The sequence below is a fragment of the Tursiops truncatus genome, chromosome 4 (genome assembly GCF_011762595.2).
Source record: "Tursiops truncatus isolate mTurTru1 chromosome 4, mTurTru1.mat.Y, whole genome shotgun sequence".
Lineage (NCBI taxonomy): Eukaryota > Metazoa > Chordata > Mammalia > Artiodactyla > Delphinidae > Tursiops > Tursiops truncatus.
The window spans coordinates 68,059,926-68,087,169 of NC_047037.1; the positions used below are offsets into that span (position 1 = coordinate 68,059,926).

The 27,244-nt window shown below is 37.2% G+C and overlaps 1 protein-coding gene across 6 annotated transcripts in view; it reads right to left on the reverse strand.

Annotated features, from left to right (window-relative positions):
• FGF12 (fibroblast growth factor 12) overlaps window positions 1–27,244 on the reverse strand; it is a 567,554-nt gene that overhangs the window by 177,178 nt on the left and 363,132 nt on the right. For all 6 annotated transcript variants that reach the window (XM_073804029.1, XM_019923348.3, XM_073804027.1 and 3 more), the window contains one exon: window positions 19,549–19,659. In XM_073804029.1, coding sequence (XP_073660130.1) covers window positions 19,549–19,659 — 111 coding nt within the window. The remainder of the gene's footprint in view (window positions 1–19,548; window positions 19,660–27,244) is intronic.

Sequence of the window (27,244 nt, forward strand, 5' to 3'; positions counted from 1 at the left end):
GGTTGAAATTTAAATGGAAGAAGAGAATGAAAGAAAAAACTAATAAGAAAGGAAAAACTGAAGCGATTATACTCCTTCAATGCCTACTTTATTTTTCAGGCATCATGGTAGGTATTTTGACATGTAAAATGTCATTTTAAAAATAAACTAGGGAATTCCCTGGTGGTGCAGCAGTTGGGTGTCTGCCTGCCAATGCAGGGGACATTGGTTCGATCCCTGGTCCGGGAGGATCCCACATGCCGCGGAGCAACTAAGCCCGTGCACCACAACTACTGAGCCTGCGCTCTAGAGCCTGTGAGCTACAACTACTGAGCCCACATGCCACAACTACTGAAGCCCACGAGTCTAGAGCCTGTGCTCCACAACAAGAGAAGCCACCTCAATGAGAAGCCTGCGCACCGCAATGAAGAGTAGCCGAGTAGCCCCCACTCACTGCAACTAGAGAAAGCCCGTGCACAGCAATGAAGACCCAACACAGCCAAAAATAAATAAATAAATAAATTTTTAAAAAGAAATAAATAAACTAAATTGACTATTTGGCTTTATTTCGGGATATAAAAAGCCCTAATTTGAGGGCAGTGCGGGTACAAAGTAAAAAAAGAAGGGAATGAAAAGTGCCATCCAAAACTTTGGAGTAAGTTTCCACGGCCTTAGCAGAACCCTCAGACAACTCCTTGTAAATATCTCTATTCAAAAGTCATTTATTCTTTCCTTAAATATTTACTGAGCACTTAGTATAGGTCACATGGCATGCTTAGGCTAGGAAAATAGTGACATATTCAACAGATATGGTCCCTGAGGAATACACCTTCATCTGTAAATCTCCCTGAGGCTCCCACTATTCTGTGGGCAAGCTGATGGCACAGGAAACTTTTATTATCCTCATTGCCTAGCAACGAGGTCTTAGAAGCATCTTGGTCTTAGAAGCTACTATTCAATAATTGCCAAATAAATAAATGATTCAGCAGTGGTTTCTCTTTAAGCTCGCTTATTCATAGCTTTTCTAGATCATATTTCCATACTTAAGCATGTAAGAAAAAATCAAAGATAATATTTACCACATATGGAATGTATTTAAATATGGAATCTAAAGGGAAAGCCAGAAAACCTGCATGACACAAAGTTTGAGAGGGCAGGAGCATAGGATGCATAGGGCTGGTGTGTGTGTGCATGTGTAGGGTGATGCATCTTTTTGAGAAAACGAAGAGGAAGGGAAGATTTGAGGGAATCTATTACAACCAAGATACTGGTCATCTCATAAAATTATATTGGACTAGAAAAAAGTACTTTGTAAGAAATGCTGGTTTTTTTTTTTTTTTTGGAACAACTCTGTGGGCTAGGTCCTTTTCTTTTTTAATTTTTAATTTTTGGAACAACTCTGTGAGCTAGGTCCTTTTCTTTACTTTTCATTTTTTTGTTGATGTATAGTATTATGTAAGTTATAGGTATACAATATAGTGATTCACAATTTTTAAAGTTTATACTCCATTTATAGTTACTACAAAATACTGGCTACGTTCCTTGTATTGTGCAATACTTCCTTGTAGCTGATTTATTTTATACTTAGTAGTTTGTACCTCTTAATCCCCTACCCCTATCTTGCCCCTCCCCGCTTCTGTCTCCCCACTAGTAATCACTAGTTTTTCTCTATATCTGTGAGTCTGTTTCGTTTTTTGTTGTTGTTATATTCACTAGTTTATTTTTTACATTCCACATATAAGTGATATCATACAGTATTTGTCTGTCTGTTAAGTGAAATAAAGCGCTGTGTTCTTATTCAACTTAATTTTGATCTGCCTATTATCCATACAAGTTATCCCAGTGACAAAAAGGTAACAATCCAAAACACATCAGAAAGCACTTAATGTTACAACCAAAGAAGATGCAAAGAAGAAAGAGAAGAGGAAGAGAAATAGGGAGGGAGGGAGAGAAAAGTTCATTACAAATTCTTCTTTACAACAGGTAAATCCAGTATCCTCTCAAGTAACTTCTAACTTCTTATTGCTTGTAAAAATGTACAGATATAAAAGAGTACTGGGTTGAATTTGCAGAATGTGCAGAGAAAAAGACGCGTTTTATAACCCATTAAAAACCCAAATAAATTTATAGTGGAAGATACTGAGATAAAACAGAGATATTTGGGTTTATAATCTGTGCATTCTCAATATCAGACTGTCTTGAAAATTCACACCATTTTCCACACTTCAAAATGTTCTCAATAAAGATGTTTTGTTAGAGTGTAAGTAATATCATATCCTACAAAATCTTAACCTAAAATTAAGTTGGTACCAGGTTATTTTCACCTATAATCCTATAGTCTCTTACAATAACACGTGTAATTATAATATTTACAATTATTTTTGTAGATCACTCAACTGGTTTTCCATTAGTTATGAAATTAGTATTTATTTCTGGCATTTATTTATCATTTAATAAGGTCAATTCTCCTCCCCTCCCCATTTTCAATAGGAAAATGCTATTATTGAATAGTCAGCAAACTAGGAGATAGTCTGAGCTCTTAAATCCTCCAACACAAAAGCAGTTACTTAAATTATGGTACAATGGAGTATTCACTCAGACAAATTAATTATTCACTCATCCTAATTCCACAGCATTCCATACACAGCACTTATCACATTGCTTTTTCATATTTATGTCTTTGCCTGAGTCTCCCTGCAAAGTAGGAATTCTTCAAAAGTATGAAATTACGTTTCTTTTTCATCCAGAGTGCATTGCACAGTAGAAGCTAAAATACTTGTGATCATCAAATTTAACCTCGAAAACACCATTTCTTACAGAAATTAAGGGAAAGATGTAATTGTCCCTACTTCTTTAGCTTTAAGTCAAGAAAACAAGACCACGGTGAGGACTAAACTTCAGTCCAAAAGGCACAGCTCTAGTTCACGAGCCCTAGTTCTAACACGACAGCTTTATGACCTTGATGATTTGAAGTAATGTAACCTCCCTGAGCCTTCATGTCTACTCTGAATGTTTCACTGAGTTACTATGCAAATCAATTAAGATAATAATTTTCTTAAAAACTTGCTATTAAACTATAAAAGTAAAATACAAGGTATTATTGGTATTGGTAATGGCGTTGTTATTAAACCTCCAAATCTAGAGCTTTCATAATAGGGGCAAGGGTCGTGGACACCTGGGTCATCACTATCTCATAATTTAACTTAAACTTCTTAAAATGTCATGGGAGAAAAAAAATGTATTTCATTTTATATATGTAAGATCCAGTAAGCTAAAATAACCATATATTTAAAATAAAATGTAAAAATTGACATACTTTAGCCTATGTTGATTCAGTGCTTTCAGTCAGCGTGCCTTATTTTGTAAACAATTGGTCCAATAGTTCAACTGTCTGACTTATTTTGCCCACTGAACTTACTGACTTATGGAACTGATTAGTAGTTTGGGGCTTAGAAACTTAAATTTTTTCTTCCAAGCATTGGCTGATAGCAAACATTGCGGATTTTCAACTTAGCGAAAATGAACAACGTGATGATCCCTTTCTTTGACAGGAGCTAGTAGAAATATTTGCCTTAGCTTTGGTAGAAATGCCACCACTGGCTTTTAATCCTGATATTATCGTATTACCTTTCCTGTGTTACTTCAAAGATGTTCAAAAACTTGCATAATTAACAAGTCAATTCAATGTGATTCTTTTTTTCATTAAGGTGAAAAATGAAGCATATCACTATTGATAATGAAAGCAAATGCCTGTCATCACTCATCTGCTGCAAACTATTTGTCTTATACAGAAGACTCATCTCACATTCCATTTGAAGAATTCAGTGAACAGCACAGGTGTCACTCCATAAGATCAATGGGCAAAAACATCCTCCAAGAAATCTCGGCATGTTTTGAAGATTTTAGATTTGTATCTTCTACAAATCTTCCATCAAACACTATGTTGCCAAAACTGACACTATGGCCTATTAGGTTTATTCATGAATTCATCACCTGTATTCCAGGCACTGCAGTGGTGTAAAAGGCATGGTACCTGCCATCATGATCATGAAAGTCTAAAATAGAAAAAAATAACTGCACACGTGTACTCTGCCTCCATCTTTACATATGGGGGCACTGAATTCAGCTCAGAAATGTGGTTTTGCCAGAGTCATGAAGTCAGCCAAGGAAGGTACACTTAGGTGCTGAGGGCTGTAAGGCTATATAATATTGTTGCCCTTAAGAAATATAAGAGAACTTCTAGTAACCACAACCTAAATAGTTGTAAAGAAAGTAAGAAAAAAATGAAACTATAATAAATAAATTTGGAAGCCTTAAAAGAATTTTTGCAGCCAAGCAGAAATGCCCCACCCAGAAAATATAAAACCTTTAGTTTTTAATCAAAATTACACACAGACAACACAAGTTAACTTGCTTGAGATGGTTTAGGTATGTTCAACCAAAGCTTTACATTTCATTATCACTAATTACCAAAACAAGAAAGCACTTTTGAAAATTTATGCATGTAATATGGATGAGCAATTATATATTTAAAGTGTGGAAAGCCAGTGAAAAAGCCACAAAGGAAACATTCATGATTCCATTCAATTTACATTGTCATTGACACTCAAATGTTGTATTTACTGATCCCAATGAATATATATATATGTGGTATATGTATATTCATTCCAAAAGTATTAAGTGGATCTATAGAAATAAATGTGTTCAGATATTTTTAGAAATAGAGGAAAAAATTTGAAAAATAAGATGATGATTCTGTCGTTACTCTTCTCTATCTTAAAATCTCTTTTAGCCCATCACTACTATAATCCCACCACATTTCACCTATTACTCTATTGCAATGTTCAGTAACTTTCATTGGTCCCCCACATCCTAAAATGTAAACTTTAAACTCCCCTATGTGTCAGTTAAGGCACTCTAAAATGTGGTCCCTTTGACACTTCCATGTAATCTCTTTGCTTCATCCAAATTAGCTCATTTTTCCCCAACATGGCAGGAACTTTCTCCACTAGGTGATTTTGTGCCTCCTTATCTGAAATGCAGTTCTCCTAATCTTAGCTTACATATTTTGTTCCTATTCTTCAAGATTCAGTTTACAATCCACCTTCTCTGAGCACTATGGCTTTTGGGGATTGCTCCCATCTCCGGAATCTGGTGATTTTCTAATCATTTGGCAGTACCAGTGCTACCTTGCATTATTAAATTTTGTTTTACATACACGTTCAACCTCGTCTACTATCCTGGGAGCAGCTAGAAAGCAGAAATTGTACTGCAGTCATCTTTGTAACCCAGTAACTAGAACCCAGTTGGTCCTCAGTATGTTGGAGTTAATGAAGATGAGGCATGCGCACGGCAGGCATCCATGAAACTCCAGTCATTTTTTTGTAGCTGCCTGAAGCTATGTCTTAAGAAGTCATTTGAGGCTGGGCCGCAAGAAATGTTGTGAGAATTTATTGACATCTGTTGTAGACCCAGGAGGGGCCATTTATTTGTCATCTCCATCTCGAGGGCCTCCTTGTACAATAAAATATCATGGAATATTCCATACCAGGACAGCAATGATTTGCACTGTATTTAAAACAAATATCTTATTGTATAACTCTGTCTCAAACATTTTTGCTGCATATTACAACCTCTGGAGGAGTTTGCTTTTCTTTTTTTAAAATTCTGATGCCCTGTCCATACCCATGCCAACTGAATAGAAGTCTTCAGAATTAAACCTAGGCACCAGTATTTTTTAACCACTTCAGATGATTCCAACATGCAGCATTGTTAAAAAGCAATTTCATATTCAATAGGTCTGAAGTGGTTCTAACAAGCTCCCAGGTGATGTCATTGCATAGCAAATCTTACCAGTCCATAGACCAAAGGTAGGTGTGGCCAGTATTGGCATCTCCTACAGCCTATCAGAAAGGCAGAATCTCAAGTCCCATCCAAGAGCCACTTAATCAAAATTTGCGGTTCAACAAGATCCCTAGATGATCACTATGCACTTGAGGTTTGAGAAGTACTGCTCTAGAGAGTGGTTCTCAAAGTGTGGCCTTGTGAACATGTTAGAAACACAAACACTCTGGCCCTTCCTCCAGACCTACTGAATCACACATTCTGGGGTTAAGGCCCCCAGATCAGTAGTTTAACAAGTCCTCCAGGTGATTCTAATGCAGACTAAATTATAAGAAGCAATTTTCTAGAAGAAATCACTGTTCTTACACTTGAGTGCACTTTGGAATCATCTGTGTGATTTTAAATGAATACTGATGCCTGGGTTCCATCCTCAGAGATTCTGACTTTATTGATCTGGGCCTCAAGTTTTTTAAAAGCTATCGAGGTGATTCTAATGTGCAAAAATTTTGCAGTCATTGTTCTAGAGGACTTGGATATAGGTGGGAGGTGGACTGTCTTCCCTTGCATCTTAATAGGACTTTCCCTTATCAGATTATCAGAAGAATCCAAGGACTGAGGACAGATATGTAACTGGATTCATTCCACTGCCCTCACCCCTGAGGGAAATTCCAAGTACAGTGGGGTTTAATCCTATTTAAATTAGACTTTGATCAAATTCCCCCAAAGATGGGAAGGCTGGGTCCAGGACCTAGATGAGCAATGAAACTGTAGATGAGGTTCCAAGAAGGCTGTTACACAGTTCCTCAAAGCTCTGCTCAAGTCCTACATTTTCCCTGAAATTACTCTGGATCATACTTCAGGTAGCATAGATTTCTCCTCTCTAGACTTTCCAAAGCACTTCCTTTCAAGAGGGTAAATTTGATATTACATACTTGAAGTCTTTACGTATAATTCCCATTTTGCAGATGACAAGCTATGGTTTCAAAGTGCTAAGCAAATTGCCCAAGTTTATGCAGCTGTTAAATGGAGAAATGCATATTAATATCCATAACTGTCTGTCTCTGAAATCCTATGGACTGTGCACAACACCACACTGCTTTTCCACATATCAGGACTGATCCCTGGAACATACAAAAGCAACAATAAAAATGATGTCTCTGCCAATATCTAAGTAAGAGGAAGCAAAGAGAGGCTTTCTTTAGGACATTTAAAAAAATTCAATTATAATACTATGGAGTGGGCCTAGTAATGTTATACAGACATATTTTGACATGGGTGTGTGCTCCACATTCTGTCTCAGTGTCAGGGAAAGCAGATGTACCAAGTGCAACTTCACTAGATCCTGGCAGGATGCCTACTCAGTACCACTCTATCTATCTAGGCTACTGAATAATACATGGAAATATATATACACACACAAACACACACAGCCTACACACCTCAAACTTCCCAAGTCAGATATAGTTAAAAGGCAACCAGATTATTTAAGATCTTTAAAATTATTGTATAATGGTTTACTATTTCAAAAAAAGTTTTAATTTATAGTTGAAATACGTTGAACATATTGAAGAAAAATCCTCTCAAGTTCAATGTTTAGCCAGCAAACCACCATAATATTTTATAAGTAAGTCATATCCCCTTCGTAATACTTTTTTAAAGTGTTGTGAGAAGAATGCAGTGGTATGATTTTTAATGCACTAGGAAATATTAATGAGGAAAGATAAATTAGGTATTCAGCATAAAATGGTAAAGGCATTATACTCTGGAACTAAACTCACTGAGCTCAAATCCTGGGTCTACCTTTTAATATCAGTGTGACCATGGATTAATTATTCAAACTTCCTATGCCTCAGTTTACTGATCTTCAAAGTAGGAATGATTACAGTATCCCCTTTATAGGATGGTTATAATACTTAAACAAGTAAAATTTTCATACTTGTACTAGACACTTTAGCAAGTACTCAGTAAACATTACCTATTATTATCTAATGTGGCCCAAACTCATACATTAAGAAATGATGCTTGGGGTTTCCCTGGTGGCTCAGTGGTTAAGAATCCATCTGCCAACGCAGGGGACACGGGTTCGAGCCCTGGTCCGGGAAGATCCCACATGCCGTGCAGAAACTAAGCCCGTGTGCCACAACTACTGAGCCTGTGCTCTAGAGCTGGTGAGCCACAACTACTGAGCCAGTGTGCCACAACTACTGAAGCCCACATGCCTAGAGACTGTGCTCGGCCATAAGAGAAGCCACCGCAATGAGAAGCCTGTGCACAGCAATGAAGACCCAACGCAGCCATAAATAAATAAATAAAAAGAAATAATGCTTGGCACATAGGTGACCGTTTTATTTTTCAAATTCTTCATTGTAAATACATAGTTATTTTGTACTTCAGGATAGGTAGTATGCTCTGGAAAATATTGGTCCACATGAAAATAAAGTTATAATTTATCCCTTGTTTAGTTGGAGGCCATAGACTGAATGCCTAATTGAACCAGCCACATATAACAAATCCCAATTCCATTCATTAAAATCTATTAAGTTTTAGACTGTAGGTAAATCAGTATAATCTCTCAAGCAATAACTTATATAGAGAAAGGAACACAGGTTATGGATATAGTAGAACTGAATTTTTCTTGCTCTGTCTTGAGCAAATCAACTCACTTTCCAGAGCCTCAGAATCAGGTAATTTCAGGGAGATTTTAATAATCTCTAATTCATCACAACTCTAATACCCTTTTCCACTACCTCAAGACCCCCTGGCTGTCCTTTTTTCTTACCCTTAAAGCACCTGAGTGTATATTTTCTTTTTCCTGCAACATAAGCTTAAATTTAGCTGCTGGTCCTAGCTGAATAATAAAAGCAATGGCTCCCTCTCTTCTGCGTAAACATACCATTTACATACTTTCAGAAAATGATGCCTCTGAAATTATCACCATAAATATATATTTGCATAACACTTTGAAGATCTATTTAAAACTGTCTTCTTTTACTATTATTGCTATGGAGTTCACTTTTCCAGGCTAAGCATTCTCAATTTTCCTCCTATTTTCATAATGGAAAATGACTTCCTTATCCATCCTTTAAAGTCTCTTAAACTGTCATTCTCAAAAAGAAAAAAAAAAGCGAATGTGATTTAATTTGCAATAATCCTTCAAGCTAGGTGTTGTTTGACAAAATCATATTCATTTTTGATGAGGCTGTTCTGAGAAGTGACTTTTATTCATTTATTCAACAAATATTGAAAACCTAGTATGTGCCTGGCACTATCCCAAGTGTTGGGGATACAACAGTAGAAAATGAAGACAAAGCTCCCTGCCCTGCGGAGCTTATACTCTAATTAAGCTTTTAAATTTAAATGGTAGTCTGATTATACTATTGTTACTATGAATTAAGCTATCCATATCCATTATTAAGTCACTATCCATTATTAAGGCCCTGTTACACGCCAACATAGAGATAACCAGACATGGTCAATGGCCTCAAGAAACTTATAAGTTAAAGAGCGTAGATACATCAATACAGATTAAAGTGCAAAAATACCTTGAGATATATTGTGTATGAAGAGGAAAAAGTGGGATTTCCAGTTAAAAACATCAGGAAAAGTTCTCAAAGACAAAAGGCAATTGATCTTATTTTTAGAGGATGACATTACTACTGGAAAAAAATAACATAAGTAAGTATGAATGAGCTAAATGTGTGGTATATGTAGGGAACATTTTAGTGGAGGTGGGAGATGATAAAATAAATAAGGGGACTTCCCTGGTGGCACAGTGGTTGAGACTCTGCGCTCCCAACGCAGGGGGCCTGGATTCGTTCCCTGGTCAGGGAACTAGATCCCACATGCATGCTGCAACTAAGAGTTTGCATGCCACAACTAAGGAGCCCATGAACTGCAACTAAGGAGCCCGCCTGACACAACTAAGACCCGGTGCAACCAAATAAACAAATAAGTATGTTTTTTAAATTAAATAAATAAATAAGTGTATTACATAATGGTAAGTGGAGTGAAAAATAAGTCAAATTGCCAAGGGAGAGTGAAATGTTGAAGACAGCAATTGAAATACACATATATGAATCAGAAAAGTCCTCCATGAGAAAAGGTTTCACTTTTGAGTGAGGGAATGAAGAAGATGAGGGAGTGGGCTATTTAGATATTTGGAGGAAGAACATTTTGGAAGATGGGGATAGGAAGGAGCATGATTGGTGTGTTAAAGGAACGGCTAGGAGACTAGTCAAAAGAAAGAGGAGAGAGAACAGCCAGGAGATAATGGGCAGGATTATGTAAAGCCTTATTGGTCATGGGATGAATTTGGCTTTTACCCTTAGTGGTGTGTAGTGAAAGAGACTGAGCAGATAAGTCAGTTTATCTGACCTATTTTAACTGGGTCACTCTGGCTGCTGCGTGGATACTAGACTGAAGGGGGAAAGTCACCAGCACAAGATTAGTTAGGAAGCTATGGTAATAGTCCGAAGATGAGAATAGCCTGGACTAGGTAGTGACAGCTGGGGTATTGAGAAGTGGTCAAATTCTGTATATATTTTGAAGGTAGAGTAAATGTACTACTGTTTTCAAATTCAATGCAAAAATTATTGCACTATCTGTTCTCACAATTTTGCCCATTTTTTGTAATGTGTTTAAAAGGGAAGTTTCAAAGGTAAAAACAAAAATTATTGCCAATTTATAGGCTTTATAAGTTTCAGATCTGTCAGCAATATTGGAGATGATCTTTTCCAAAATCTCATTTTACAGAATAGAAATCCAAGGAACAGAGAGCCTACATGACTGAAACAAGATCATACAGCTAATTAGCGACAGGACCTAGACTAGAAACCAGGTTATCTGACTCACAGCCCAAGCTACTTTGCCTTATAATTGGTGACATTTAAGTGGTGTATATTCTTCCTTTGAAGTTTTTTGTTTGTTTTTGCTTTGTTTTGTTTTTATTTCATAAACATTGAGGGAGAACCACAGGTATCCCAAGCTCAAGAGTCTTTAGGACACAGGCAGCTAGGAGGAAAATGTGGGAGAAAGTAGGTGCACCCACTGCTTAAATACACTGATTTTTTTTCTGAAGTGTGCCAGCTAAATGAAACGTATCTGCATACGCCCCAGTACGGGATCTTGGAAAATATCCATTGCTGTCCTAGGCAGAAGGGCAAATAAGGACATTATTCCTTATCTACAAAAATGCAGATAAGGAATTGCAGTATAATGTGACTTCTGCAACTGTAAATATACACACGAGGTTCAAACACAGTAGAGTGAAATGAGTAATTAATGTGGAGTTTTGTGTGAGGGAGGGTGGCTGTTGAGGGGGATGGCTGGAGAAGGCTTCACACTGACAAAGGAGATAAGAGCTTTGAAGGGTTCTGAAGGGTAACAGTGATCTATCAGGTGGTAAGATTGGTGAAGTCATTCCAAGCAAAAGGAATTAGCATGTGTAAAACCTCCAAGACATAAAACTATATGGTACAGACTTACTTATATCATTATATACGTTTTTCTATCCTTCCCCAAACCTGTGTTTGATCACATAACCTGTCTAGAATTGAGCTCTGACTCTCTCCAGGAAATACATCAAAATGGAACAGATTCCACACATGTTTGAGATACTAGAAAGTCTGGATTTCAGTATGCTTTTCAGTCTACCTACAGACCTATGATTTCCCTATTACATCAGGAATCAGGTTCCCATAGAACTAGGTATGACAGTCCCAAGACAGAGATTGCTTCATTAGCAAATGTGAACACTCCAAATCTTGGGTGCAGAGGAACGTGCCCCTTCATACCTCCTGCAGTGCATCAGAATCATCCAGAGGGCTTGTCAAAGCACACATTGCTGAGCCCCAGCCCTGAGGTTCTATCTGATTCAGCACGTCTAGGGCAAGCCTCAAGAATGTGTTCTTCTAACGAGTTTTCAGATGATGCTGATGCTGGTGGTCCAGGGACTACTGCACACTTTAGGAACCACTAACTTAGAGTACTGCTCCAGACCCTCTAGCTTAAGCACTTTTAAATTCTTTCACATAACAACAGCTACCACCAGTAAGAATTCTACTTCTGGGGCTTCCCTGGTGGCGCAGTGGTTGAGGGTCCGCCTGTCAATGCAGGGGACATGGGTTCGTGCCCCGGTCCGGGAAGATCCCACATGCCGCGGAGCAGCTGGGCCCGTGAGCCATGGCCGCTGAGCCTGCGCGTCCAGAGCCTGTGCTCCACAACGGGAGAGGCCCCAACAGTGAGAGGCCCACGTACAGCAAAAAAAAAAAAAAAAAAAAAGAAAAGAATTCTACTTCTGTTAAAATGGTCACTGTCTATAAGCTCCTTGCAAACAAGGACTCTTACCCCGACTGATGAGAATAACAACAACAACAACCAACAACATTTAACCAGGTTTTCGGTTTTTATTTTATTTTAAGCATTTTTCATGAATCACCCATTTAATCTACACAACAACCTTGTGATCTAAGTACTATTATTATCCCTACTTAACAAATGAGGGAAGTAAGATGTGAAGAGATTAAATAACTAACTCCAAGGCAAAGAACCTCAAGCCAGATAGCCTGCATTCAATTCTGGCTCTATCACTTATATGTATGTATGACTCTCCAGATCTTTATATACACCTTGAGAATATCACATAGGGATTTGCAACTGAAGATTGCCTGTCAGTAACATACCTTTCAGAACAAATGGTATTTGTGGAAACGGAATCTGTCGATCAGTTTTTCTGAGCATATATTTACTTCTATATGAGAATGAAAGGAAAGGCTATAAAAAGCTTAGAGATTCTCTGTTCCTCTCATTTTGTAAAACCAGAGATTGTATAAATCTGACAAAATTTATGTGACTTGCCCAAGACCGAAGCACTGGTCACCTCACAGAGCCAGGAATAGACTAAAGATAATCTCAGTCCTTAGTTCTAGGAATACACTTGGTAAAGTGGCTCCCATCAGATTCTTAACCACTATGTATATGTATACTTCCTATCAATATGCCCATAAATAGTCATAGCGCAACTAGGAAAAAGGATAATTTCAAATGGCTCATGTTTTACTTTACTAAACAGAAGCGCACATGAGGGCAGAAGTCTCAGGGTCGAAAGGAAATATAAGACATAAAAAGGTACAAAGCCAAGGTTAAAAAAAGTCTGAGGAGTTATTTCCTTATGAACATATGTGAATCGGCAAACTATTCAAGGAAATAATTGGTTCTTGTTCAAGCTTTCCATAAATATTATTTGAAGGAACAATCTTTAAAATTGAAACACAATCAACAAAAACAAATTTCTAACAAGTATCCATTACTTTTCTTCTAGCTATGAAAGTCAAAAGGCAATATTTTTTTCTTTATTTTAAACAAATCAAGTGAGGTGACTGCATTCACAAGCTAAGGCTGAATATTAATTTTGTTTTGAAAAGGCATGCCACTGTAAGGGTAACAACATTACATGTACCAAAGTATTGCTCAAGATTATATAAATAAGCTTGCTTAAAGAAAATCAGCAGGATAACGCACGCATTTCTTTTTCTTTTCATCCAACTTGTAGGTATGACTTCACGCATACAAATTGTGATATATTCTTAAAGTATAGAAGACACTAGAAGAAAATAATATCCCTATAATTGGATATGGCGTGGCCCTCGCTCACCCATGACTACTATAATGTGTACATCTGAGTAGGTGAAAGAGATGAACTCCATGTCATCTCTTTCACCTAACAAAGGCCCCTTGTTAGGAAGACTGAGCATCTTTATAATTCTTTGCAGCATCCCTTATGTCCTTAATGATTTTCTCCAACTAACCATTTGGATCATGTTTTTGTTCATCGTTTAGCAATACAGAGCTTCTGTTGGCTTTGGCTGTGTCTATATACTTGTGATTGGTGGTATCAAAACATCATATGTCTGGTATTGTATAGAAAACATAGCTGGATGACTCAATTTTTAAATTTCCAATTGGATTTCTGAAACTCAGATATAGGCCTTGTTGAAATATATATTTTTAATGCTGAACTCATGGAGAATTTAATACATTCATAAAATCTGAAGAAACTGTATTTGTACTTAAAACTGGTAGTTAGGAACACAAAATATTAGAGGTCTACAGTCAAAAGTCAAGAAATAAAATTCTAGATTAATTAAATATGAAGTATAAAAATGAAACAATTCCTTACTAAAACGTGGGAGGTTTTTTTTATAATCTTGGAATGAGTACACTTCTAAATAGGAAAGAAAAGCTGAGGGCATAAAAGCGTATTTAAAATAAAATAAGGCATTGCAAAAAAATTCAGAGGCAAACAACAAAATGAGTAAAGATATTTGAAACTCACATAACAGTGAGCTGATTTTTAAAATATAAACAGATTTCTTGCAAATGATAAAACAGACACTTAATAGAAACAAATATAAACAGACATTTTATAGGAAAAGAAGTGCAGGTGGCTCATAAACTATATGAACAAGTGCTCAACCTAACTCATAATAAGAAAACTTAAAGTTTATGTTTTTAGGTAGCAAAGAACCAAAAGTCTGATAACACATTGTGTTGACTAGAAGATAAGGAAACGACTAGTCACTCTAAGTGTAAATTTGTATGGTGGAGAGGAAATAGCTCTCTTTCAAAAATATAAAAGCATAAAACCTTGACCCAACAATTCCTCTTCTAAGTATCCATCCTCTAAATATAGTTGCACACACGCAGAATGACTTCTGTACAAGGATATTGTTTATAGAATAGTGTGTATCAGCAAAATATTAGAAAGAACTGAAATGTCCTTCAAGAGGAAACTAGGTTAAATAAAATATCCCATTTAAATATGTCCTAACATGGAAAAGTCTTGTAAATACAACATTTTAAGTTAAGAAAAAGTACTGAACAAGATTAGAAAGATAGAGAGAGAGAGAGAGAGAGAGAGGGAGAGACATATACAGATATATAATATTGTGTATGTTGTTAATGCACAGACTGCATCTGGAAGAATACGAAGAAATGTGGCCAGGTGGCAGAGAGGGGAGGGACAGAAAATTGCTTTTGACTATGTTAACGACTTCTAGTCAAAGAAACACATCCACACATCTGTGGTTGAACAAAGTTGGGTTCACTGACTCTCAGCGAGGAGGAAAAATATACACCATGGCAGAACTGGGGTGTCTTAGTAAGGTGTAAGAAAGGACTTCCAGGATTCAGTCTCATGTTAAGTGATTTTTAAGGGGGCTCAAAGAAAGCAGATTTATTCCAAGTTGAATGCTCTTTGGATGCAGGTGTAATTCTATACTTGGCTATCTTAATAATTCTTATCTAGAAGGCAAGAAGAACAGAGCAACATCCTGTTCCTGGTGATGAAGCAGGGTACAGCAATATTTGATCATTTTGTAGTTTGGACAACTTTCTTGTTTTTGTCTGCATTCAGATATGATTACAGAGTGGTCTTGTTTTTGTCCTGATCCATCATGGTCACGGTGGCCTTGCCTGATTTGGTGTCCTGTGAAACTGTTCACATTTGTCCTGCTGGTAGTGCCGAGCCAGCTCTTGGCTGTCAAGAACTGTTTTGTTCTTTTTCAACTGTATATCCTTTTTTGTGCCTTTACAATTCTGTACCATATACTTATCTATTCAAAATAATTTTTAAATGAATCTCAAGACTGAAGGAGACCTTAAAAGTCACTGAGTTCTGAAACTATCTCAACCACCACCATGTTCTTCCCCTCCCACACTGAAGGGGTTTTTTCATAAACGCTCTACAAGTACCAGTGCAGCACCTGCTTGAATATCTTCAGTTTCACCATTGTATTCATTTGTCAGGCAGCTCATGCCACAGTGAAATGGCTGTTAATATTTTTGTTCAGAGAAAAAGGCAACAATGCATTTGCATATCTTAATTGTTTTCACCCCAGCATGTTTGACCTCTTCAAATGTATCTTCTCCTATGGAAACTGGTGGAGCAGAATAATTACCTTTCTAATTTTATGTAAAATGTTCCTATTAATACTCTCCAAACTGCTGTTGTCTTTTTTGTGTCAGTGTTCCAACACTGTTTTGCATCTTTGGTATCATTACACTTGCAGAGATTTGTATCTGTTGCTGCTGACAAACCCATTTGGTTTTGTACTCAATTACATGTAATTAGTCTTTTCTTCATGAACAAAAGAACAGGTGTCCTATCAATTCAATCCAAGATACTATGGTAAGGTTGGCTGGACCTAATGATGTCTACTGAACCAAACAGCACACTTCTGACAGATGCTCATAGTAACAAGATTTTTTTCCCAAACAATCAAATGCTTTTACTCCTGCCCACACAAAGTAGAGAAAGAAAAGGCATTTTAACAACTTAGAGGTTTATAATTTTCTATTAAAAAACATGAGTAGAATTTAAATCCTTCTCTGATATTTTTATCTCAATCCACACTCAGAAAATGTAAAAATAAAAATTATTTGTTTTCATGGGATATTTTTAATTAAAATATGTGTGGGGGGATCAGAAGAAAGTACATTAGTCAAAAAACTGGCAAAACCTGAATAAAGTCTATAGCTCAATTTATAGTATTGTACCAAGGTTAATTTCCTGGCTTTGATAATTGTACTGTTGTTACATAAAAGTGGTACCCATTAGGGGAAGCTGGGTGAAGAGTACACAGAAATTTCCTGTGTTATTTTGTAATTTTTCTGAAGTCTAACATTATTTCAACAGGAAATGTTAAAAATATTTAGGTGGATAGAATATTTAGCCAATGATCTAGAGAAACTTTTACACATGCACAAGGACACATTCATTCATTCATTTTGATTTTTGTTGAGTGCTTACTATGTACTAATGATCATTCTAGGTTCTAAAGACACAAATGTATAATGGATGGCTAGTGGGAAGCTGCTGCATAGCACAGGGAGATCAGCTTGAGGCTCTGCGATGACCTAGAGGGGTGGGATAGGGAGGGTGGGAGGGAGACACAAGAGGGAGGAGATATGGGGATATATGTATACATATAGCTGATTCACTTTGTTGTACAGCAGAAACTAACACAACATTGTAAAGCATTTATACTCCAACAAAGATGTGAAAAAAAATAATAAAGATACATCAAAGATCAAAACAAAATCTCTTCACTCATGAAACATTCTCCTGCTAGGAAGATCAAAAATAAACAAATAAACTGCAACAATATGCATATCAGGTCATCATAGGAGCTATGACTAGAAAAAAAATACTAGGGTATCAGAATAGGTCAAGGTGAAATGTTTAGTTTTATTAAGGATGGTCAGCGAAGGCCTCTTCAACACGTACAAGAAATATTTTGGCAGCACTATTTGTAATTGCCTTAAAATAGAAATGATAATTATCCACCCAAAAGAGAATGGATAAATATATTTGGGTATGTTCATGCAATGGGATACTTTACAAAAATGAAAATGAATAATATAAAGCAAATGTATCACCATTTATGCATCTCACAACCAAAATACTGGGGAAGAAAAATACATAAAAGTTATATATAGTAATGTTCCTCTTATAAAAAGTTTAAAAACATGCAAAATGATGTTATGACGGATGTAAGTATATGCATATATATGTATATATGAAAAAATGTATTTATAAAACTGCACAGAAATAAAAAGTGTCAAATTCAAGATAGTTGTTATGTCTGGTACTGAAGGGAAAAGCAGGACTCCACCAGAAAGAGCACACAAGGGTTTCAAATGTATTGATGTTTTTAACTAAATTTTAAGCCAGGGGTTGGGTATCCAGATGAATTTATCTACGTCTTATTATTTTGTATAATTGATATCCTTTTAATACCAACATATCAATAAATGTATGCAGTAGTTTGTCTTAATAAAAAATAAGATATTTTAAAGTTGTGAATTCAGACAGTTTCTAAAAGTTTCTGACAAAATGTAGCACCCTCAGTATGTGTGTTATGCGTAATGCCTCTATATATACGTATATATATTATGCATATGTGTGTATATTTATATGTGGTTGTAGATCTATATTAGCCATTGACCCAGCATCTGCAGAGAAAGCACTTTCAATTATTTTTCTAAAAACATTGAAGGAAGGTATTTTGTTGGTTGACCCCACGCTTTCACCCTCACCTCTCTGCCACTGCCCCGTGATAAACGTCACAGATCCACAGAACAGCTGTCTAGGTAACAGCTGTATCCTGTGGCTACGGCTATTTGGCTCACTTGAGGACTGAATCTATGTTCACCAACTTATAATTTTTCAATCTTTTTTTTAAGTTGGGTGGATGGTTCTGTCTGACAACGGATATTAATATTATCATCTCCAGCCACATCATTTTATAGAAAAAGAAACCAGAAAAAGGGATACCCCAGAGATAGTACGGGTGACACAGCTAAGCCACATCCTTGATTCTTTCCACCTATACTTGTAGCTTCACTAAATCTGAATTCAAGTTCACATGCAATAATGAAAATTCTACATGGAGAGGAAAGCATCCTCATTCTTCTGTACTCAGTTAAACCTTAAATCATTTAAAGAATGCATTCCCACAAACATAAAGCAACAATGCAAACCACAATAAACTAATCACCTACTTGGCAGAAAATGGGATGAAATTCTTTATAATAAGATCTTTATTGTAATTCATATTTTGTAATGTGTAACATTAAGTGAACAAAGAATAATTTAGAAGGGGTGGACAAGAGCATTTTCACACTCTAGGGATTGTAGATCTTTCCTGAGATCTTTATTTTTAATTTAAAAGATAGTTCACCGTAAAATATCAGACTTCTTAGATTATCTTATGCAATTGGGTAGAATGTCAGTCTAACCACAAAATCACCTCCATCAGAAGACAACTCAATTGGATATAGATTTAATGAGCATTTACTATGTGACTAGTACTAAAGATCTAGCAGGGAATACAGACAAACTTTGGGAAACAATATGATGCCCTGTATAATTTTAGAATAACACGAATTTCCCCCCAGGTATCTGTACACGATTATTCAGAAACTGAAAGATATGATGAAAGTGATCATTCTTGGCTCTGAGGCTTGCAATCAAAATTCTTCTGAAATGCAAATATACTCTCTCAGACCTTGATGATTTGTTTAGTTATCAAACTTGTCACCTATATAGTTAAATTACTTAAACATTATTTCCAGGGATATTATCAATAATCTTTTAATGTTTGCATTTTATCTCAAAAACTATAAACAAAATTGCAGTTCTACCAGTCTTCATTATCTGTTATCATAATATTTTAACATATTTTCCTTTTTAAATCAATAATTTTGTCTTCAATCAAAATAAAACAACATGTAATATAAATATGTATATATTCAATGTTTACCTTGAGAAGTAACTTTGGTCTTCCAGAAATGATGTTCTAACAATTACTATAACATGTTTACTGTTTGGTTCCAGGATTAAAACACCATTTTGTGCTGGAAGGTCTGCCTTGCTTCTGTGAATACTTAACATCATCCTGACTACAAACAGTGGGATGAGAGGAAATTCTTGTCCACTGACCAGTCAGAACTCCTTCAAGCCTCCTACCTTCTTATTGAGTACATAATCTCTGTCCCTTACGGTCTCCTGGCTATAGGGAATCATAGCAAGAAGGATAAAGGAAAAGACACCAGCTTACTAGTAGTTCAATAGTTCCAAAGGTAGCCTGGCCATGCTTTAAGTCTAAGATACACTGGGCCATACATTTGATTGTAATTAGATTGCAAGAAGCTAATATGCCTTACTGTAGTCACTGTTTTCGTCCTTGGTCCCATCAATGGTACCATCTGGGTGCATCTGCAGGAAATATCCCTGCTGGCTGAATAACCTTGTCACAATTCCTTTCAGCTGGGGTTCTGCAGAACAAAATGAAATGATTATTGAAATTTTTTTTAATACACACTTGCAAATTGTCAAAAACGTTCCTGAAGTAAATGCATAAATGTCAATGGTTTAAATATTGAAATAACTATTTGAAAAGAAGGCATTTTAGTAACATATCTGTACTTTTTTTTCTTTCTAGAGGCAGATCAATAAATCTCTGCAACAGTAAACCAAATGTAAATGAGTAACAGCTAATTATGATTAGAAAATACAGAGGTGTGCTAAAAAATGAATTATGTCTCTCCCTCCTGCATCTAGTGTCTGCCTGCAAGATGCCGCTAAGTTTGTGGTCCCATTCCAGAATCACTGTTCAGACCAAACAGCCAATGTAATTGCTAAGCTTTCAGCAGTCACAGTCAATTCCGGGAAGACTTCTATTTCTGCTGAATGACAACTCTCTATCTATGTTTCCTGGGTTTTGAAATTCTGATCAAACTCAGGCTTGGTTGAGAACCACAGGAAAAAGCCAAACCCCCAGGGCCATGAGATGTCACTGGGAAGTATGTAGAAACAGATTTCACCTTCAGTAAATACTTCATCCGAGTGAGCCCCAATACTACGAAAGTCATTTTTCCAGCACACGCAAAAAGATCAAGCCATGCATATTTCTGTATTTCAAACCAGAAGTGGTCTTCAGCTTTTAAAAACACCCTACACACTAATACCATCAAACTGATCTTTGTATACCACATTTGAATTTTTGTATAGCAGCTAACATAAATATTTAAAGCTTTCTCACTGTGGTACTAGCTGCCAGCAACAATCTATTTTCTACAGAATTACCACCATTCTTTTTTTTTTTTAACATCTTTATTGGAGTATAATTGCTTTACAATGGTGTGTTACTTTCTGCTTTATAACAAAGTGAATCAGCCATACATATACATATATCCCCATATCTCCTCCCTCTTGCGTCTCCCTCCCACCCTCCCTATCCCATCCCTCTAGGTGGTCACAAAGCATCGAGCTGATCTCCCTGTGCCATGCGGCTGCTTCCCACTATCTACTTTCCATTTGGTAGTGTATATATGTCCATGCTACTCTCTCACTTCGTCCCAGCTTACCCTTCCCCCTCCCGGTGTCCTCAAGTCCATTCTCTATGTCTGCGTCTTTATTTCTGTCCTGCCCCTAGATTCTTCAGAACCTTTTTTTTTTTTTTTTTAGATTCCATATATATATATGTTAGCATACGGTATTCGTTTTTCTCTTTCTGACTTACTTCACTCTGTATGACAGACTCTAGGTCCATCCACCTCACTCCAAATAACTCAATTTTGTTTCTTTTTATGGCTGAGTAATATTCCATTGTATATATGTGCCACATCTTCTTTATCCATTCATCTGTTGATGGACACTTAGATTGCTTCCATGTCCTGGCTATTGTAAATAGAGCTGCAATGAACATTTTGGTACATGACTCTTTTTGAATTATGGTTTTCTCAGGGTATATGCCCAGTAGTGGGATTGCTGGGTCGTATGGTAGTTCTATTTTTAGTTTTTTAAGGAACCTCCATACTGTTCTCCACAGTGGCTGTATCAATTTACATTCCCACCAACAGTGCAAGAGGGTTCCCTTTTCTCCACACCCTCTCCAGCATTTATTGTTTGTAGATTTTTTGATGATGGCCATTCTGACCGATACATCACCACCATCTTTGTCTCTACTTCAGTTTTGGGCAAAAATTAGACTACTCTAGCACATTTATAGCCCTATTTCATAAAAATTAGTAGAAAAAGAAAAATGCTGCTTCTGGTGATAAAAATTGAGGCAAGGATAGAAATCATATGACTGGTGAAGTAGCTATGTGTTATCCTCAAAAGGACAATCAATGAATTTCAACTGACAGTGTCATTCCTTCACCAATTTATTAAATCAATATTTACTCAGAACCTCTTTTATTGGGCAGGCAATATGCTAAGTACTGTGTGTTAAACTAAACACACTTATTGATGTTTGCATTTAGATAAGAGTTCTAGATAAGGATTCAATGCAATAAACTCTTTGGGAATGGATCTGCTCCCTATGACATATGTCTTTTGCACATATGACTAGATCACACATACTTGGGAGTTTGAGGCAATGCCTATATAAACATGTCTTCTTCAAAGCAGTCCTAAGAAGAAGAAAAGTTGCCAAGAAAACTGGTAATGAGGAAGTAGGGTATTAAAAAAAGAACTAAACTGGAAATTAGGCATTCTGATTGATAACTATGTATTATTACTGTGGTTACATAAATTCAGTGTATTTATAATTTGAGCACCTTTGACTTAAAGTCTCTTTGATTTGAGAATCTTCTCCTCTAAGTAGTGCCAGAAATCAAGGCATGGATTCATTCTCAATGTGTTGTCTCCATGCCCCTGACCCCCAAGGGACATGTCAGAGAAGCATGTAGCTAGTTAACCACACTGCAAAAAAATATCCTGTACCCCTACCATCTATTTAGCCCTACCAACCTTCCCAGGCTTAGTTCCAGATCACCTTCTCAGGAAGACTTGGCTATCATAAGTGTGGGTCACTTTTATAATTAGGAGAAATAAAAGAATGTGTGAGCCTCTGCCACAAGGCTAAGTGGTTGACAGGCAGATGCTAATGTGGTACGTTCAGCTCTAGATGTGCAATCAGGAGACCCAGCTTTGAACCACAGTTGCTGTGGGGTCCTGAGCAAGTCACTTAGTATCTGAGGCTGTTTTCCTATCTGTGTAATGGGAAAAAATAATTTCTACGCTAACTATAATAATTTAGAATTTCAGATGAATAAATAAGTGTGATAATATGAAATAAAAAAACCATAAAAATATAAATCCTAATTAAGGTCTAATTTTTCAACCCTGAAAATTGAGGAAACAGTGTAAGTAAACCAAAGGAAGTATTTTACAAATAGACTTTGCTGATTCATGTTTTAGTAAAATATTGAGCTTGTAAAGTCACTAAAGTAACCAAAAGATTAAGAGTAGAGGATAGCAAAGGATAGAAGGAAGGAAAGGAACAACTGTCATATAATTCATACTTTATCTCTAATAAACTTGATAAGGTCACTTTAAGAAGTCATGTTTTGATAGGTAATGAGATGCATGGCAGCTGAATCATTAAAGCCTGAAAATGATTGTTTGGTTTTTTTTTCACGCTCCACTTTCTGTAGCTGTAATTAAACACTCCTTTTGCTACGGTGAAGCTATCCCCCTGTTGGGACCCTGGGAATTCAGGTTGGTAACTCCTGTTCAAGATAATGAGCATACGGCTGTTCACCAAGCCCCACCACCCAAGCGCAGTGCAGAACAAGCTCAGAGTCTGAGTTTTAATTATGTGATGATCTATGAAAGTGAATGTTTTACACTATAGCTGTTTCAAAGGAGCCCTGACCATCTATTAAACAAACGCCCTGAACCTAGGATGTGTCATGGAAAGCAGTATAGCCTGCCTGACAGGCCTATACCTTTATTATTATCAAATCCTATCAGCCTTTCCAGGCTCAGCTCAAGATCACCTCCACCAGGAAGGCTTGTCTATCATAAGGGAGGATCACTTTTATAATTGGGGGGAAAAAAAATGTTTTGTTGTATTTTAAAGAAAGGGGTTTAAAAAAAATGAGACCACTTTCTGGGATATCTAGCATCCTGAGTGCATTCAACAAAACACGCTTTTTATTTTTCAGACCATGCTTAGGCATCTAACAGATTAATAAAACCTGTGCTGTCCTCAGGGAGCACCCAGTCTAATGCATGAAACATATGTATACATAGTGGGAGATAGCTGTTAAATGATGAATGGAAGCAAAGTGACGTGATGTCACAAGGAGCAAAGGGACTAATTCTGTCTCGAAGTTAGATGAAGGCACCTCACCTGTCACTTGAGGAGTGAATAGCATTTTCATAGGCAAAGAAACCAGAGGAAGGCCATTCCAGAAAAACAATGGATGAAGGAGAAAACAGCATGGCAGACTTTGGGAATGATGCAGAATCTGGTACAGGCATAATTTACAGCAGAGTTTTGCAAATGCTGACACACAGGTAAGTGCCTATTCTCAACAAATGTTCACAGGTAAACAGTGAAGTAAGAAAAATATGGCCAACAGAGTAAGTTTTTTATTAAGCTAATTTTATTTTCAATTTATATGACTCTCCTTGATTCGAAGATTATGTTTTTCCATTATTTTTTCATTTTTTTATGAGGCAATGGCTATATTATTTGATGATGGTAAGACATTGGTTTAGTTTGTTCCCTTCTGTACTCTAAAGTAGTAGAGCAAATACTGCTAGATTTTCTCTAAAATCCATTTCCTCTTTTTCCTGGGCACCCAGCTAGACCATATGTCCTAGCCTCCCTTGCAGTTAGGTTTGGCAGATGAATGAGTGTCATATGGAATGTTAAGTGGAAGTGATGTGTGCCATTTTCAGGCCAAGGCTTTTAAAAGCAAACATTATCCTCCACATTTTCTCTTCCTTAACGCTGGCTGGATTTAGATGATAAAGCCCTAGGAGATGTCAACAAAACAGGAGAATTCTGGTGGAAGAAAAGACAACAGCCATCAGAAATACCCACCTTGGACAGTTAGGTGAATAAGATCTAGCAGTGGTTGTACATAGTGACATCCTTCCTAAGAGAATATGAAAAGGGGGTACAGGGGTGGAGAGTAACTTCACAGTGCAGAAACCTGATAAGAAAAATGCTACCTGAGCCGGGGGTCAAGGTTAAGGTCCACAGTCATAAATCATGCTGATAGCCTTGATATCTTTGATATGCTGTAATGAGAATGACACTTTACCTCTGTGATCTTCCTCCCCAAAACCCATAACCCCAGTCTAATCATCAGAAAAACATCAAACAAATCTCAACTATAGAACATTCTACAAAACAACTGACTAGTACCCCTCGAAACTGTCAAAAATTCAAAAAAATCCTGAGAAAATGTCATAGCCAAGAGGAGCCTAAGGACATAAGACAACTAAATGTAATGCACCTTAGATGGGCCCCTGGAACTGAAAAAGGACATGAGGTAAAAAGCTGAGGACATCTGAATAAAGTACGGACTTTAATTATTCATAAGGTATCAATACTGATTCACTAATTGTCACAAACATACCAAACGAATGTAAGATGTTCATATGGGAAACTGGGTGTAGGCTTCACTTTTCTGTAAATGTAAAACCATTTTCAAATAAAAAGTTGATTAAAAATAATAATTAGAGCCACAAAAGCAAGTAAGAAATTTTACCTTCAAAGAGGTTGGTGAGAGAGAAGGTAAAGCATAGGAACTCACGTTCAGCACCGCTTCCCTTCAGGATGACGTGGCAATTTCCGCAGAAGGTTTGACTTCAAAGCCACTCAGAAAAGCTGAGACCTGAAGGAATTACCTAGACATTCCTGCTGCCTTAAAGTGTACTGCCTTAAAGTGTAGTGCTTACCTAGGTACACGCTGGAAACCAGAACACAGACAGAGCCAAGGAAGCCTAATCACACATCTCAAAATGAATACTAGATTGTAGAAAACAGAGTGAATTTTAGAATTGGAAAGGAACTCAGAATCCAATACCTTCCTGCATCAAAATACCTTCCTTCATCAAGTTCAAAGATAAAAAAGAAAAACTGAGCCTCAGAGGGAAAATGTCTTGTCCAAGGTCATCCAGCCAACACACGGATGAGTTAGGAAAAGACTCGTCTCTGATATACTGAATGAACACTGTCCTTTCCTTCCCAAAGAGCGGCCAAGACATAATCTGTGTATATCTTGTGCAAGCTGCAGGACCGGGGGGCAAGAAGCTAGAGAAGACATGACAAGGAGAGGCAGGAGCACCTAGCTGTGCATCAGTTACTGAAGTGGAGTGACAAAGGAAAGGAGTCCTAGGAAACCGTGCAAGAAATATGTATTTAATATCGACATATTTTATACACATGCATATATATATGAGATACTACAATTGCACTGTGTTTATCTAGGGCCAGCCTATTCAACATTTGCACCTAAACTTACAGAAAGTGCCCCCATGTAAACTCCAATCTAAAATGAAAAATATAGGGCTTTCCTGGTGGCGCAGTGGTTGAGAGTCCCCCTGCCAATGCAGGGGACACGGGTTCGTGGCCCGGTCCGGGAAGATCCCACATGCCACGGAGCAGCTGGGCCCGTGAGCCATGGCCGCTGAGCCTGCGCGTCCGGAGCCTGTGCTCCACAATGGGAAAGGCCACAGCAGTGAGACGCCCGTGTACCACAAAAAAAAAAAAAAAAAAAAAAAAAAAAAAAAAAAAATATATATATATATATATATGATCCAAACTTTATTATGAGCTATATCCAGAGAATTAATAGTATTTATTATAATAACAATGGCTGTATTATGAACCCATCTACTTTGTACCAGGCACTCCCCCAATGATTTCACTACAGTCGTATCTGGTATTCACAACAACTTAATGTGCAAGGTACTTTTTCTCATTTGTCAGGTGAGATTATCGAGATTCAGAGAAGCTACATCACTTACCCTATAGCTTACGGGACTAGTAAGTGAAGAGGCAGTCTAGCGTAACATTCTATGGTCCCAGCTGTTCGCCAGCACTGTTCAGTCACTTTAAGAAAGACACCGGCAAAACTGGAACATGTCCAGAGGAAGAGGAGCAAAATAAAGAGGGTGGTACAAAGGACTGTCATAGGAAGAATGGCTGAACGGACAGTCGATATGCAGCCTGGAGAAAGGAGGATGCAGGGGACGTGAGAGCTGTCCCCACTTTCTTGAGATTAGAAGTAAGAAGACAGAAGAGGAGACAGAAGCAAGAAGAGGCCAATTTGTTCTAGTAGCTCCACAGGGATAGAACTAGGGCCGATGGCTGAACGCTACAGGGAGGCAGGTAAAAATGAACTTTCTGTAAACTGTATTCAAAAAGAAAACAGGCTGCCTAAGGAAAGAGTGAGTTCTCCATCACTGGACAGAAGCAAACAGAGAGAAGCAGAAAAAACTACAGGTCAGGACAGCTATGAAGGACACAGATATCTCTGAAAGCAAAGGCATTCTGCATGGCAATGCAAGGTTCTTTCTAGCCCTGAGGTCCTGGAAAGCTTTGAGATAAGCCAGATGGCCGTTAAATACAAGTTCACGTTTCTGTTTCTTAGTGTGTGCTTAGGACAGGGAATTGAAAAGACTGTTTAGCAGGCATCCTGGAAATGGAGAGTACTTTGTAAAAGTTAAGCATGCATTGTGTAGTAATTTGATGGGGCTTTTTAATCAGTTTCTGTGAGCTTACAAACCAGACCCTTGGTATCAAGGTTTAATGTTGCCCACTTAAAGGAACGGAGATCGAAGAGGCTGTTAAACTGTGATTCTTGTCAAGTGCTTCTGGGCTTCATACCACTGCAGATTTAAAATTAGATTGTCAGGGTAGGAGACTGTTCATCAACAGATATATTTATGATAATCACAGCTAAAGGGTATAGACTAGGGCACATTTACATACCATAAATCAAAGCCCCAGACAAATGGGAAAAGGATACAGTAACACAGGTGAAAGAGGATAGAACTTATCTGGACTTTTGAACACTCTGCAGAAATGACAATCACACTAAACTGGGG